This window comes from Lutjanus erythropterus, chromosome 9 (genome assembly GCF_056507025.1).
Source record: "Lutjanus erythropterus isolate fLutEry1 chromosome 9, fLutEry1.hap2, whole genome shotgun sequence".
Classification (NCBI taxonomy): Eukaryota; Metazoa; Chordata; class Actinopteri; order Lutjaniformes; family Lutjanidae; genus Lutjanus; species Lutjanus erythropterus.
The window spans coordinates 36939298-36955469 of NC_139325.1; the positions used below are offsets into that span (position 1 = coordinate 36939298).

At 39.0% G+C, this 16172-nt stretch overlaps 1 protein-coding gene across 1 annotated transcript; it reads right to left on the minus strand.

The window, feature by feature from the left end:
• Positions 1 to 547: 547 nt before the first annotated feature.
• Positions 548 to 13038, minus strand: wdr73 (WD repeat domain 73). Its single transcript, XM_084727446.1, has 11 exons — positions 12259 to 13038; positions 10989 to 11165; positions 10461 to 10525; positions 9923 to 10118; positions 9147 to 9214; positions 6362 to 6447; positions 6159 to 6247; positions 5517 to 5584; positions 4631 to 4792; positions 3269 to 3643; positions 548 to 791 (listed from the first exon to the last, which is right to left on the minus strand). The coding sequence occupies exons 4-11, from the start codon at positions 9979 to 9981 to the stop codon at positions 553 to 555; spliced, it is 1146 nt and encodes a 381-aa protein (XP_084583572.1). The 5' UTR covers positions 9982 to 10118; positions 10461 to 10525; positions 10989 to 11165; positions 12259 to 13038; the 3' UTR covers positions 548 to 552.
• Between the last annotated feature and the right edge of the window lie 3134 nt (positions 13039 to 16172).

The window sequence follows — 16172 nt, forward strand, 5'->3', positions numbered from 1 at the left end:
GTAACACAGATGGGTTCAGGATTTGGATTTTAAAGGGTCACCCAATTTCCAAAACAGGTTTCTAGATATAACTCCTCTCTGTTGTTCTCTGTCCGTACAGATATATTATTACTGGAGCAGTAATCTCTCTCACCAAGTGGTTAAGATGTGAACTGTGTCACTGGAATGTCTCCGTTCAAATCTGACCACCTCTTCACCCCCAAATTGATTTCTGTATCAATCATTCATCCTATGTTCCCTTGAATTCCTAGAGATTTTACTTTCCTTGCATGTACATGAATCCAAAACACTGTCCAGACTTGTTGATGGTGCAACATGCAGTATAATCCAAGTCTCTGTGGGAGGTGAAGCTGCCGTTTTGCTGGAAAAAAGCAGTATATGATTTACTGATCTCATTTGTATTCAAGTCAGAATACTTAAAGGAACAGCTGTGACTTCAGTCCAACAGTAATATATCTGTATATTACCGCTGCTCCATTTATGTTTGTACTTTCCTGATTTTTTTTCTGTAACTATCTTTCACTTTTATGTCTTTATCCCGTGAATCTTCCGTCAGGAGCTGCCAGCTGATTGGTCGACCCAGTCCCACAGGTGGACAGAGCCATCTGAGGCTGCAGATAGCAGCGTCAGTGGCCGCTCAGGATGCCAGACGTGGGCGGTGACGCAGACGGGGGCGCCGTCATCAGACTGTGATGAAACTGCGTGACCGCGATGCTCGAACAGTGGCTGAGCTTCCTGCTGCTCCAACCTCCAGACTGAGGTGTTGTAGATCTGAACCGTCCCACTGAAACCTGCCACAGAGAGGTGAGAAATAAATCTTACTTCTTTATCTTCTAACTTGGTTCTTAAAAGAAAATTCCAGTTTATTACTGGCTGTCATTTTATTTGTAAAGGAAAAGTTCAGATTTTTTGTGGTTGAGGTATTTGGCACATACTCAGTGTAGAGCACTGGTGCAGGAAGCAAAGCAATGTTCTGCTGTGGACAGGGTCAGCAGCAAAATGTATTTTAGACAGCTAAAAAAATATATCAGTTTAAGTGTATGCTATATTTAGAATATTATCACAGTTTTGCTTTGTCATCAGACAGTCTTTTCAAATCAGAAACACCCAATAAATAAGCCAAATATCACCCTCTCTCATTCAACAACATTTCATTTTACCTTTCAGAGCTCAGGAGTTGCTGTTCCACTGCTGCCTCAGTAGTTGTTTGTGTGATTGTGTGACTTTGGTGAATCCAAACTAACCCTAAGGTCACACAGTAACACAAACCAACTGATCGAGGCAGCTGTAGACCAACAGCTTCTGTGTTCTCTGTAGTAAGATTTTGCGAATGAAGTCTGGTGCCTTTGTAGGGATCAATATTTGTTGGCTTACATAACAGTGGTTTCCTGTCTAACAAGGTTGTCTGACAGCAAAGTAGAGCAGGGAGAATATTTTAAAAAGGGCTACTGCTTAGAATTAATATCTATAGTTTTAGGCTGATATACGATATATATCTCCATAAACCTATTTTGTCTTGAATAGCAAACCTTATGATCAAGCCAACAGTATATAAAGTTGTTAAAATCAGCACCTCATTAAACATCTACAGCCATAATTTTAATCTGAAAACATCAGACATAATAGTAAAACACAGACAACAAATAACGATAGTTTTGATCAAATACCTGTATACACAATGAGATTTAATAAATACTCATCAGTAATGTGGATATAATGACTATAATAAAACGGCTAGAACAGTCAGGATATTACATCACTTTACTGTAACACAGCCTTTAAAACAAGGAAAACACAACACTTATGACATCATGATATCCATGTAAGATTAATATATTGCCCAGTCCTAATTCTAAAAAGAGCATACACTTAAAGTGATATTGATTTTGTTTTTTAGGTGTCTAAAATCCGTTTTACTGCTGATCCTGTCCACAGCGGTGCATTTCTTAGCTTCCTACACCAGAACTCCTGCTGCTTCTCCAAATTGGAGGCGTGTTGACCGCCATCTACTGTAGGTAATACACTGACTATGGATGAGTACATCATACAACCACACTTCAAGTAATCTACAATCAAACACATGATTGATGCAAAATGTGAAGGTTTTCCTGAGGGACACATCACAGGGTCAAACAACGGGAAAATCTGCATCCAGACAGCATGACATCATAACTGCTGACATGAGATCTGCTGCCCGGAGGATGAACCCTTGTGGTTTTATTGACCACGTGACATTTCCTCAAGTGTCACCTTCAGGATAAACTTGACATTTTGCACAAATGATGTGTTTGCTTGTAATTTATACACTAAGGTGTTTATGTTTTGAGATATGGCCTGATTGCATTATTTTGAGCTCCACTACTGATTAGGTGAATAATACAGAATACTGATGATTCTCACCTTGTTACTTGATGTCATTTATAATGTCAACATCCAGTTACTTTTACCTTAAAGAAAACAATATTTTAAAGGTATTTTCACTCGTGGGAGATTTGTTACTAATCAATGAGCAGATCTTTCTGATTTGTTATATGATTTGTATCAATTTCATAAACTACCTTGATTTGTCAATGAGCACAAAAACAGACATTACAATCTTTTTAGTGATATTTATTTTTCTTTTAAAGAAATATTTGAAATGCCGGGTTCAGACAGGAGGCAGAGCCACAATATGTCAGTTCTCCTGCCAGCAGTAACCTGGCTGTTTACACAGGAAGCACATTTCTCTGTGCTTAGCTCTTTGCTAATCACACATTAATCTGATAACCTCATGAATTTATGATGTAAAGTTTGTTAAGCATTCCTGGATAAGTTGGGTGTTGCACCTTCTGCAATAAAGAAGTTACAATGATCATCTTGTGTTATGATCTTTCAGTGTGTTTTCTTGCCAGGTTTGTTTGCAGCATGCTGAAAAGACAGAACACACACCGAAGCTGTCGCTGCATGTCACAAGCTGCACTCTGCCTCAACAGCCAAACTGGTTCAAACTGGCACAGAAAGAAAGCAGGCGGTGCTTCCGCCTCCTCTATGAACCTGGCATTAGACGCAAAGATTGATACCACTCTGTCATTTTTACACTTTGTTTTTGTACAGGTTAAACAAATGAGATATAACATGTTAATGCCTGCTGTTTCCAGTGTTTATGCTAAGTTAAGCTAACTGGCTGTAATTTCACATTTATCACAGACAAATGGAGTGGTATCAATCTTCTTATCTAACTCTCAGCAAGAAAGAGTGTTTCTGGTTTACTGTGCAGGTGTGAACTAACCTGACACTGCAATACAGTCAGCCAGCGCTGGAGCCCACGACACTCGGACGTCGTCCAGGTTGCACTGATGGGGTCGGACGTCCAGCTGAGCCAGACTCGTAACTCCTCCCGGGTTCCTCAGGTCTGAAATCACCGCTTGTCCAGACGATGAGATTCTGACGACCCTACAGCTGGACGGATCCGAACGAGACGGACCCGCAGAGGCGTCCATCCACCAGAGGACAGATCTACCTGAAGACGCGGGTGGAGGTGAAAGCTGAGGAGCGGCAGACGTCCGAGTGTCAGCGATGTAAAAGGTCCCATTACAGCAGCCAGCGAGGATGACTGTGTCGCTCAGAAAATGCAGGGAACTGAGAGGATCTGCAGTTTCAGTCTCTGTTGGGATGAAACAACACAAAAGAACTCATGAGACATTATAGAAATAATCCTACATAACTTAATGATACTGAAGATCAATTCTGAAAAGTTCTGTTCAAATACTAATTAAAGCACCAGTGTGTAGGATTTAGTAACAGCTAGCGTGAAGATGAAGATTACAACCAACTAAATAAAGCTCATCTCACCCTCCCCTTCTACTAAACTATGAGAAACACCAAAGGTGGTACTGAGAGTCAGTGTTTGGTTTGTCTGTTCTGGAGCTGCTCCCTCTGAGAGACTCTAATTATTTATGACAATAAAGAAGTTGAACTAGAATTAGTTTTCTTTTTTGCAGCTGTGAGAAGCTTCTCTTTCCTTTGTGCATTGTAACAGCACGAGTACACATACTGACTGTTTAGAGTGCGCTTGTTCTTTGTTATTTTTTGCATAAACTACACTTAAAATTTATTGAAACACAGCTATATTTTAACAAACTCAACAACTTCCTTTTTGACAATGAAGCAAAGAAAGTTTCTCCTCTGCTGCTGACAGCATTCAAACTGACGAGCTTCCAATAAAAACAAAATACATGTTTATTACGGATGTAACAATATATAGAATACTGCAATAAAAATGTCCCAGCATTATATCTGACTGTGACAATATATGCAGTGACTATTATTTTTATCTTCTTTTTTTTTCCCAAATGGCTGCTGCATTGTTTTTGCTTTGCAGTTATACATTAATTCAAACATTCATTATCAAAGACAATTCATGCCAATCTTCTGCATGTTTAAATCATGGCTGGCTGCTTTTATTTTATTAAAGAACAGAGGTGCTTTAATTTGACCTGTAAACTAAGTTTCAAGTGGTGCTTTTTCCTTTTTTTTTTATAATATTGTGATTTATTTGCATTGTGGACTTTCTATCTTGATAAAATCGTACCAGGAGCGTTCGGTATTGTTACGTCCCTAAAGTTAACAGAAGTGTACATGTGAGTGTTACCTAGTTTATACAGCGTCTGTCCTGAGGTCAGCTGAGTCAGCTGGACGTCGCTGCTCTGAGCTCCATGAAGAACTTGAGGTGGTGACGAGAGTCGAGCTGCGATCCTGCTGCCTCTCTCCGAAACGCTCCCGCCCTTCAGACTTGCCGTTCTTCTGATCACATCTGTCATTGGACGATGAGACACAGCAGATAACCAATCACATTGTGAGGAAAAAAAAACACCACCAGCCTGACTTTAGAATTTAAACTCAATTCACTTACAAATCAAAAGGTTGAAGAAAAAATGACAGACTTTTCAATTTTGTATCGTTTTGTCACTTTTACTAAATAAGTCGAGTGTTTTCATGTTTTCAGTCGGCTTTGTCCCAAAAAAAAAAAAAAAAACATTTTGGGCTTTTCTGATTTTCTTCATGGTTTCGTATTTTAACCTGATGCGACTTTCAGGGTTTGGAGGTAACAGATTACATGTAATCAGGATTGTATAAAAATAAGTGACTGTAATCAGCCCAGATTACACTGTCAAGGATTATCTGATTTTTTTTTTTATTACATCCCTAAAATATGACAATTTTAAAATTATGAAATATATTTTTGTGAGAAATTATTGATAAAACAAATTCTAAATGCTGACTATGTTCTGCTGTAAATAAAGTTAGTTACTCCTCCCTGGTTGCCAGTTTTATTTATGGTGACTTAACTGCTGACCTAAGCGATGATTTATGGATGATGGAGTTTCACCTCTTATGAGTTTGCAGGTCTGAGTGCTGTTTCTCTAAGATTAATCTGATTTGACCAACTGTACATGCTGACTAAATGCAAAATTTAATTCTGACCCAAGCCCGGTGACTTTGACCAGAGGAAGCTGCACGTCTCAAATTCAACTCACCGCTGTCGTCTCCTCCAAAGTCCCACACCTGCAGGTCGGAGCTCCGCCCGTCGTTGGTAACAACACACCTGTCAAAACAACAAGACGTAACAAGACTCATGAACACCAGTCCTTCACAATACACCACGAACATCCTGCTGAGACGCACATTTCTCCAGCCCCGTGTCACATTATCATTCTGCTAAAGGGGAAAAACAAATCTTGGGCATCACTGAGCCCAGGATGCATCATAACCGCAGAATATAACTTCAAAAATAAAATTATCTGAATAAAAATCTCCATCTGCTTCTTTTTAACTGGCTAACACACTACTCACTGTGAAAAAATGTAAATACAGGTTCATTTAATCTGACTTGGTGGCAGCCATCAGAACAGCCATCCAGAAATAACTGATCTTCTTGCAGATCGTGTTGTTTGCTTTTGTAGGTCATCAAAAGGCATCAATATTAAATTGAGATTCTCTGATAATGACTTAAAACCTCCTTATGGCAGGTTTAAATGGCAACAAATCTATTTATTTTATCTTCACATCACTGGGTTTAATAAAATAATGTGAATATACTGAATATATAAAGTACTATTATAAAACAAAATAGGTGTAGGTTGATTCCAGGTGAGACAGCTGGACTGTTAGAACCTCACCTTGTTCCTGGGACGTGTGTGAGGCGGCGAACTGGACCGTCTGTGAAGCCACCATGGACAACTTTGAAATCCCGCTCTGCACAGAGACCCTAAACACAACACACACACACACACACACACACACACACACACACACACACTCAGTCACACTGTAGCAGAGGCTAAAAAGTGACATGCAGAGGTTGTGTTTGTATGATTGTTACCTTATTTTCATCCGCGAAGAGTTTCAGAGGCAAACGCAGCTCCAGAATTTCATTTTTAGACGAACGGTTTCCTGCGACACACACGGCTGCAAACAGAAGAAAGCCAAACATTATTATTTTGTCACTGGAAATCTGCACTGTGATCATTTTCTCTTGTAAAGTTGTGAAACATAATCAGACGTGTCCTGCTGATGTTTTGTGTGAATGTTTGTCATTCATTTTCGTCTCAGTGGATAAAAGACGGGTCTGTTGGGGGTCTGTATCTTCCTAAATCTGTCTCTTATTAAGTGTTATTTCCAAACATTGTGGGTTGTTTGTTATGTTTTCTCTTCTTCACTATTATCTGATAACTTTTAAAAATTGTCAGACAAATTTGCAGTCAGACCAACAGCGTTAATTTTGTTGACTAATAATTTTCGTTATAGTTTTTGTCAAAAACATTTTTCACTGACAAAAACAAGACAACTAAAACTACTGACACAAATCTATTAGGGAGGGATGAGTTCAGAAAGGATCCAATCAGAACTAATCTCTGTGTGATGGGGAGGTGAGCTGCACACAGTTGGACTGATACACCTGAAGTCAACAAGCTGCATAAACTGTTCAGAAATGTAAAATGTTTGGGAGAAAGAGAAGATTTGATGTCAAAGAAAACAAGTTTGTAAACCCTGTGGAGCCACAATCAGATGTAAAAACATAACAAACCTGAAGCGACATTTGCAAACAAGTTATCCCAAAATTCATGCAGACACAGAAAACTGAAACAAGTCAGACTAAAATATGACTGAAAGTAAATGGTATTTTAGTCAAAACACTACGACTAAGAGCATTTTCACACCTTCTCTGTTTGGACCGAACATTCAGTCTTTTCAGTTTGATCCAGACCAGAATCACAGGTCCGTGGACCCGTGGAGGTCCAGACCAAACTGGATCAAACTGAAACAAGGTTCATGGTGGAAGTTACGACAGGACATCACCAAAACAAAATGAGCCGCAGGAGCAGATGAGCACAGGAGGAAACCAGATGTTTAATTGACATCTGGTCTGACGAACTCATAAAAATGCAACACTTTTCTGTTGTTTCAGTTTGGTGTTGCTGTTAGTGGTGACATCATAATAATAACATGGTGACAACGATGTGAATCTGTTCAGTCAACTCTCCATCAAACCATAAACATGTCGATGTCAGAGAGACCAATCAGTGTCAAACAAAGGGAGACGCCGCCCACATAGGACGAATCTATGACATGTAAAGTTCTTTAGTCTGCTTGGATAACTGCAGTGTAAAACCAAATCTAACCGGACCAAATGTAAACCATGTCTCAAAAAAAAAGCTTTAAGGTGTGAAAGCAGCCTAAAACTAGATCACACAGAATAAACAGTACTTACTTACTGTAGATATAAGGTAAAGATAAGATTCTCATTCTTGAGAATTGGAACAAAACCCTGTTTTGAGGGGGTTTGATTTTTACTCTTCACTTCTGCTGGAAAATATATTTTAACAGATTGAATTCTACTATTAAACTTTGCAATGGGCCAAATTCGTGGTGATTACATCTTTTATTAAACGCAGACTCAAAATCAGACAGAGCTGACAAAATGTTAGATTGTTTTAATTTCACAGCATCATCAAGAGGGTCCCTCTAACATCTACTTAGCGGCTGCCCCAAAGCCCTGGATGATGGATGCTGTCACTGGTGCCACGTCCAGGGGCTCAAGGCAGCTGCAGAAGCAGTAACCATGGCAATCCAGTCCAACAAGCACCATCCTAGGAAGAAAGAGGTCCATCCCTCTGAGGTCTTTGTGTGGGAGCTCACCAACTACCGTGAGCTTGTGCAGCAGTGCAGAAGCCAGGGCTGCTGTGCTCACTGCGAGCCAACCGAAGTAAGCTGGTACGGTTTCGTAGGACGCTCAGTCTGTAAAGGCTCGGAGTCACTGGAGCTGTGCAGAGGGGGCCCAGAGGGAGCTTTAGATAAAGAGGGCAGACCCGTGGCTTATTGCTGCTGGGATGAAAGTTAGGACCTGATCAACCCCCAGCTGGGTCACCTGGGTGAGGGGGTCTGATGTTGAAAAACCCAAAACCCCCTGTGACCCCGGGAACATCACTGAGGATGCAGCCCAACGTGCTGAGAGATGTGTCTTCCAATCATATGGGAAAATACATTTTTTTTCAACCATCAAGCTGCAGCTTTTCCTAATTTCAAGACACCCTCAGTGTTTCATAAGCTGAATATTTTGTCTGTTTGACATTAACAGAATTCAAACGTGTGAATTTGTTTATGAAGCCGTTCATAAGAGTGACAGCTTGTATTCAGTTCTCTTGAATTATTTTAAGTTCAACTCAGATCATCACTCCTGTAAAAGCAGACGGTCCAGTCATCTTCACATTCCCTGTGTTAAAAACACGTCTCGGACCATTTTCTGATCAAATATATAAAACTCATATTGTGGAATGTTAATCAGCTCTCAGTCAGTCCCTGTCGGTGTTAAATAATATCTGAAAATCACTTTTTTTTTTTTTTTTTTTTACAAAATTCCAGAACTTGCTTTTATGTTTTTGATTCATTTTTGATTTTTAAGGTGAATATATTTTTCTGACAGGATGTTAGGTTGTGAAACTAAATAATCAGATGTTGTAACTGTATTTTGATTTGCCTTGTGGGCTTTTGACCTCTCGTATATTTTTGTTATTTATACTGTTGTTTTTGGTTTTTTAAAATGCACTAAATAAATCAAATTAAAATCAGATAATGGTGATTTTTTTTATAATGAAATATTGACTCACTCTTCCCTGATGTCCACTCGATGACCTGGGTGGGAGACTCCAGCTGATACACATACAGATCTTTGTACCTGCAAAAGGAAACCAGACAGTTGTTAAAGCCACTCTCTTTAATGTAAAAATCAAAATTAAATCAAATTAAAACATTACAATAATATTTCTATGGACATGTGGCAGTGTTAGGTTACTCATCATCAGTTAAGTTCATATACACATTATATATTTGTTATTCCAGCCTGCAGTATTTTACATTGACACCAAACTCCTGTCAAAAAAATAATAATATTTAATATTTCCCATGTCGGGGTTAAGCACACATGCCTCAGCTATAAAATATGACTTTATGTTTTTAATCAATAGAATCAGCTTTTTAATTCGACATGAATACAGTTCATCGAGTATAAGTTTCTAAGACAGAGTTCACACGTTGCTGCATTGCAGCGGAGTTGTAGCATCCTGCGATTTTCAAATGAGAAAACGTTTGAGCTGACTGAGCTAACCACTTCTCAAACTTCAGCTTTGAGCAGAGCGAGGGGCTTTTAAGTGTATTAAATGCGAGCCGAATTGAAAAACAGCCGAGTTAGATGCAGGAAATGTGTTGTAATATTATATAAAAGAAATGTACACCTGCAGGTAAGTAAGGAGAAATAAAACTACAGGATGTTTAAACGGGGTTCAGTTGGCGATGCTAGTTAGTAGCGCTTCTTGAATGCATGTGGCTTCTAGCTGTTAGCTTACATGAACTTTAAAGGTTTTAACAAGAAATAAACATTTCTCACGTTTTCAGGGACTCGATAAACCAGTCATCTAAAATATCATCAAACTCTGTTTCTTCCATTTCAGTCGTTTCTGCAGCGGTCAGACATGAGTCCGTTGTTACTTTACTTCCTCTGTTTCTTCAGTTCACTGGTTGTTCATTCATCTAATGGTGAAGGTGCACTGCCCCCTGCTGGACAGGCGCTCCTACTGGTTATACTGTCAGAATCAAACCACATTCAGGTCTGACACGAGGAATCGAGGATACTTTAATTATGACAAGAATGATGATTATAATAATAATAATAATAAGAAGAAGAAACCTGAATTTTCTTTCTAAAGCACATTTCAACAAAGTTAAAGTTATAAAGTGCTTCTCAACTGCAAAATAAAAGCAGAATCCAATAAAATAAAAGTATTTAAAAAGAACAAAAGTAAGAATTAACTAAAAATAAATAATAAGATATTAAAATAATGCTTCCTTAATCCCACCACCAACTCCTTGTCCTTGCAGTAGACGTATAAAGTTGCAGAAAATAGGAAATTCTCAAGTGTAAATACCTTAAAATTGCAGTGAAGTACAGCACCTGGGTGTTTGCTGCTGTCACCGCCCCAGTTAATGTAATCTGAAAAACATTTATTGATGATTTTGGTTTGAAAATAGAATAATAAATAGAACATGTTTTTTTAATACTGATTAACTCGGTCTGCAGGTCACTGTGTGCGCTCTCTCAAACTTTAAATTCATTATAACACAGAGACAAAGAAACAGGAGTCTGTGTTTAATCATCTCCAGTTTTAACATCATGATTTGCATCAAGAATCCTTCCTTTCTCAGGTGGCGCTATAATAATCTGTCTTGTTTATAAATGTTAATAACTCATTCATTCAAAGATTAGATGTGTTTCCAGTGGTCTAACTGTGTGTGAATAACTATCCTTCAGTTTTTCTTCACTTTTTAAAACTCTTATGCAAAACATTAATGAAAATAGCAAATTAACTGATTATGAAATGTTTAAAAGTTGGCGAATTAACTATTTAAAAGAAACAAACAAATTAATTAATATCCCAAAATGTTAATATGTGCACATTTAAGGGTTAAGTTCCTTGGTTTCCTCCCTGACAGGTAGGTTGACAGGCAGCTGGTGACAACAGCAGACACTTCGTTCGTCCCACGATGTGCAGAGCTCCATCACTCCGCCTGTTGTTTTCCTGCTCCTCTTCCTCCTCCTCCTCCTCAGCAGCCCTGTCGTTCTGCTCTTCCTCCTGTTTGACAGGAGAGAAACTGAGTCACGTCTGTCACTTTGTCTTCCTCTCAGTCCATCACGCCTCCTCTCAGACACCGTCAGTGCAGCTCCGTGCTGTGGATTCAACTCCCAAACAGAATATAAAGTTCTTATGTACTTTCACTTTTACTTGGTCAGAGTATTTTTACAGAGTCATACTGTTGGGTGGTTTAACATACATTAATATTTAAAGGGACAATCCACCACCAAATCAAACACATGGATTTTTCCTCTGGCCTGTAGTGATATTTAATCATCCAAGATTTTTTTGATGTGAGTTTCAGAGTTTTAGAGATATCAGACGTAGAGATGTCCGCCTTCTCTCCAAAATTAATGGGACTAGAAGGCACTCGGCTTGTGGCCAAAAAGTGCATTTGAAAAACTCAACAGCAACGTTTCTTTCCAGAAATCATGACCAGGTTACTCGAGATAATCCACAGGTCTTGTTGTGAGCAGTTTCATGTAGGAACTATTTCATTTCCAGGAGAAAGAAAGTAGTTCCCACATGCAGCTGCTCAAGATCTGAGGATTGTTTTGAGTAAGCAGGTCGTGACAAAACAAACAGGACCCTCCAGACTCCATTTACAATTTTACATTTACATTTAAATTTACGAGGATGTCGCAAAATATCAGATCATCATCCTGTGGCTGAACTAGACGATGTGTTGTAGCCCTTCATTCATAAAGTTCAAAAGCTGAAATAACACTTAAAGGAGAAATCTTTTTTTTTCTTCCTTTATCTTTTACAGTGTAGGACACCAATTCCTGAAATGAGACAACCTAAGTGCAATTAGGAGGAATTAACAGGCTTTTTTTTTTTTTGACTCATCAGTGAAATAATATGCACATTTTAAATGCTGCAGATATAATTACTACTTTGGGAATGGCTGAAGGGCTTGTAGGCCGTCATCAGGTGAAGACACAGACAGAATCAGCGTATTTTTAGGCAACAGTGGTGCACAGACAGAACTCTGCCTGTTAAACACAGCAAGAGTCAATTAACACATTGAAGGCTGCCGCATTACACACACACACACACACACACACACACACACACATACACACACACTCACCAAGTTATCAGGTAAGTCACTGCCACTCATCTCTGCAGAGGCAGTCCTGCAGAACAAAGAGTGTGTTTCAGATCAGCTCAGTTCGTCGCAGTCTCCTTCTCGCTGCTGTCATTTCACACTCGCAGCGGGACACAAAGTCTGTGTTTACCCCCGAGATGATAATTGTCGGACTGTCAGACGAGCCAGAACTGCCCCCTGCTGAGCGTCAGCAGGATCCCAGCAGGTACTAATCATTTCTGCTGAAAAACAACAGAGAACAAACAGTGTGTGGACGGTGTGGTGAGAGGCTGACGGGTGTTTTATCATTTTATATTTGTTCACAGATGTTTAACTACGTCTCACGGTGACTCAGTGACAGAGAAGAGTTTTCTTCTGATCTCTACAGTGATGTGATCACTGAAAAAAAAAGAGTAAATTACACTTAATTACTTTTTCAAAAACTACAATAACTTCACCCAACATTATGAATAATAACACTGTGGCTTTACTTAACCACAATTTGAACTATCCCTTTAAGTAGAATACTTGCAGCTCGGTCAATAATCCAGTTTGCATCGACCTTCTGTGAAGGGAAACATCTTCACAGGCTTCATTTTCTTTCTCCACAGTCTGTTTCTCTGTGCAGCCTCCTCTTCCTCTGCAGAGATTCATCTGCAGTCCTGTTTGTATCGATCGAATGTGAACTGAGAAACGGAGACCAGCGGGTTTTGTAAACAAAAGACTGAGGAGTGACCTGGGCAGATTTTTGGTAACCCGTCATTCTGTCTGGTCTGAGGTTTCTTTGGTTTTTTTTGCAACAAGTGATTTCAGTTTATCTGCGTTGTTTTCAACAGGACCGTCCTGCCCGTCTCCTTCTCAGAAACAGAAGCAGGTTTAATGCCAAGAAGGTTTTTACCTAACAGGAATTTGCCTTGATGTTGTGGAGAATAACAGTCAAAGTTGGTACAAAGTAGGAGAAACACAAGTACAGCAAAAAGTAACGTAAAATAGAAACTGAGAATAAAAATCTATACAATATATATTCTATAGCAGTGATTCTCAGAGAGCAGAACTGAGAAAAATGACTTTAAAGTTTTCTTGCTGTTGAGCCAAAATAGTTGCAGGCAGATTATTGGATATGTGTCAGTTTTATATCTTTATATCAGGTTATTGTTTCTACATATTAATCCTGACCTCTTATTTGACCTTTGACCTTATTCAGAAGTTCCTGTATTCTGCCTTTGCAGAGCGTACCAAAAAATATTGAGTCGTACGAAAGTAAAAGGCAGAAACTTCTATTTTATCTGATTGCTTTAGCTTTTTACTGTTATTCTGTACATTATTGTTGTATTATATTACAGTACGCTTGTGATGTTCTGAGTAACTTTTAAAATCAAATTATTTCAGTGGTTTGGGATGTTTCTGAGCGTTTGAGATACGAGAAATTTTGTGTATTTGCTCATTAATTTAGTCATTTTCTCCAGGAAAAACAGTGCAAGTCGTGATATACAGATGAAAGCCTGGCTTATAGGGAACCGCTCTAAATATGTATCAGCTGCATGTGCAAAAATGAGTACAGCGGTCCAGATATTGAGGTGTTAATGAGCAGGTGAACAGGTGTACCTAATAAAGTGGCTGGTGAGTATACATCCAGGAAATTATTCTGTAGTGAACTTTTTGAATTTAAACCAGGTTGAGTGTAAACATCAGCAACATGAGGTGATGAAAATATGGCTGACATCTTCACATAAAACGTTCTCTGGGTAAAACTGTAAAATAAATAGATAAGTAAGCACATACAGTCTAAACTTTCAAAATTTGATTAAATTAATTGGATTATCCCTGATAACAAGTCAGATAATGTCATATTTTGGTGGTCTTAGAGAATATTCTGATGCAGCAACAAGTCTGGGACGACATCCTTTGTAATATAAATCTTTAAAACTCTGGAAATGGGACAAACATTGTTTGTTTAGTTCTGCACATGAGGTTTTTGGACAATAATGAAAAATACAGAATAACACCAGAGTTGTCCTTCAAAAATTAAAGTTAGCAAAAGTTTTACGTCGGGATTTAAAGATTGTGTGAACAAAGAAAAATGTTTTTCGTGTGAAATGATCCAGTACACTTTGAAATCGTCTCATTAACCCCGAGGATCAGCGGTTTACCTCAAACCTTCGCTTCTGTTCCACCAGCTGCAGAAAGAAAAGATGAAAATCACCGACGAGTGATTTATGAGGTATTTACTCGACCGCAGTGTTATCGACCCAGACGCCGCCGCTCTCTCCCACTCATCACTTACTGAATAATTAGACAGCTGCTGTTCCTCCTCGTGGCTTTGTTTGTGTTTGCAGCTAAACAGAAAGCTTTAATCTCACTAAACTGTGACTTAACAACTGTGAAATCACACTGCAAACACTGTTACTGAAGACCAGCAGGGCAGAAAACTGCAGAGTCCTCAAATCACCACATCGAAACGCCTTTCTTGTGACTTTAATTGAACAAATTATCAGTCACAGGATGAGTTGAGGTGATTAATATCCTGAATCACAGCAGGACTGTTTGCTACGTTGGATAACACAGACATTACAATGGAAAACAATGCAACACGAATGCCTTCTGAAATAAAACCTGACCAAGTTTGGAGTGGAAAAGTGTGCTGTGGTCTGACGAGTCCACATTTCAGATCATTTTCACAAATCATGGACATCATGTCCTCCGGGCTGAAGAGGAAAAGGACCATCCAGATTGTTCCCAGCACTGACTTCAACAGACAGCAGCTGTGATGGTATGGGGGAGTGTTAGTGCCCATGGCATCATGGGTAACTGTCACACATACAGGTCATGAAGCAACATATGCTGCCATCCAGATGATCAGATCTTTTTCAGAGACGTCCCTGCTTATTTCAGCGAGACGCATTGTGGACGTGTTCCAACAATGTGACTTTATTGTAAAAGAGTTCAGGTACTAGACTGACCGGCCTCCAACTCAACATGTGGTGCGTTATGAAGCACAAAATACAACAACAGAGACCCCGAACTGTTGAGGAGAATGAGACAGAATATAACTTTAAAAACTTCAGCAGTGAGTGTCTTCAGTTCACAAACACTGACTGAGTGTTGTTAAAAGGAAAACTGAACATGGAACATGTTGCAATCATCTAATTTAGAATCACTGTATATTTACATAAAACAATAAAGTTTATCAGTTTGAACATTAAATATCTCGTCTTTGTTCTGTATTCAATTGAATATAGGTCAGAAAGTATTCCATAATGTTTTTATTGACTTTTTTTACACAATGTTCCAACTTGTTTGGAATCAGGGTTGTAATTCTACCTTTAAATAACAGCTTCAAAATCACACTGATGCTACTCTGACCTGTAAAAGATGAATGGTTCCTCTGTTATTCCCACTCTTCACTCTGGATGCCTCTTATCACACTGTGTAACTCTGACTGAGCGGACATGATCTCTGATGAGAAGTGTCCAACACGATGTCAGCTAACTGCAGCTAACTGTAGCTGCTGTTAGCTCAGTTGGTTGTGCAGCACCATTAACTTCTTAATGGCGATTAATCAATTAAGTTAATCATTAACATCCCTAGATATGACATCAGAATTGCCACGTTTCCTACTTTCCTGCAGAATTTGTAACTCTGAGCTGCAGCTTTTTACGACATTCCTGTCTAACCTTTCTTAAGGATGGAGTAGCTACCAGAGGAGTAAGTTCCAAAAAGAAAAGTGACCTAAGTAGTGTGGAGGTGGTTTGGTTACAAAAGATCAGATGTACAATAAACCACAGTAATGTGCAAGAAGTGACAGAGGACTAACTGTAAAAAGGGGCAATACAAAAAACTTTTCTGTCACAATTCTCCAGTCGGTACCCTGGACTAAGGTGTTGGCTTCGATCTGGACTTGGTCCTCGGGCGCTGTA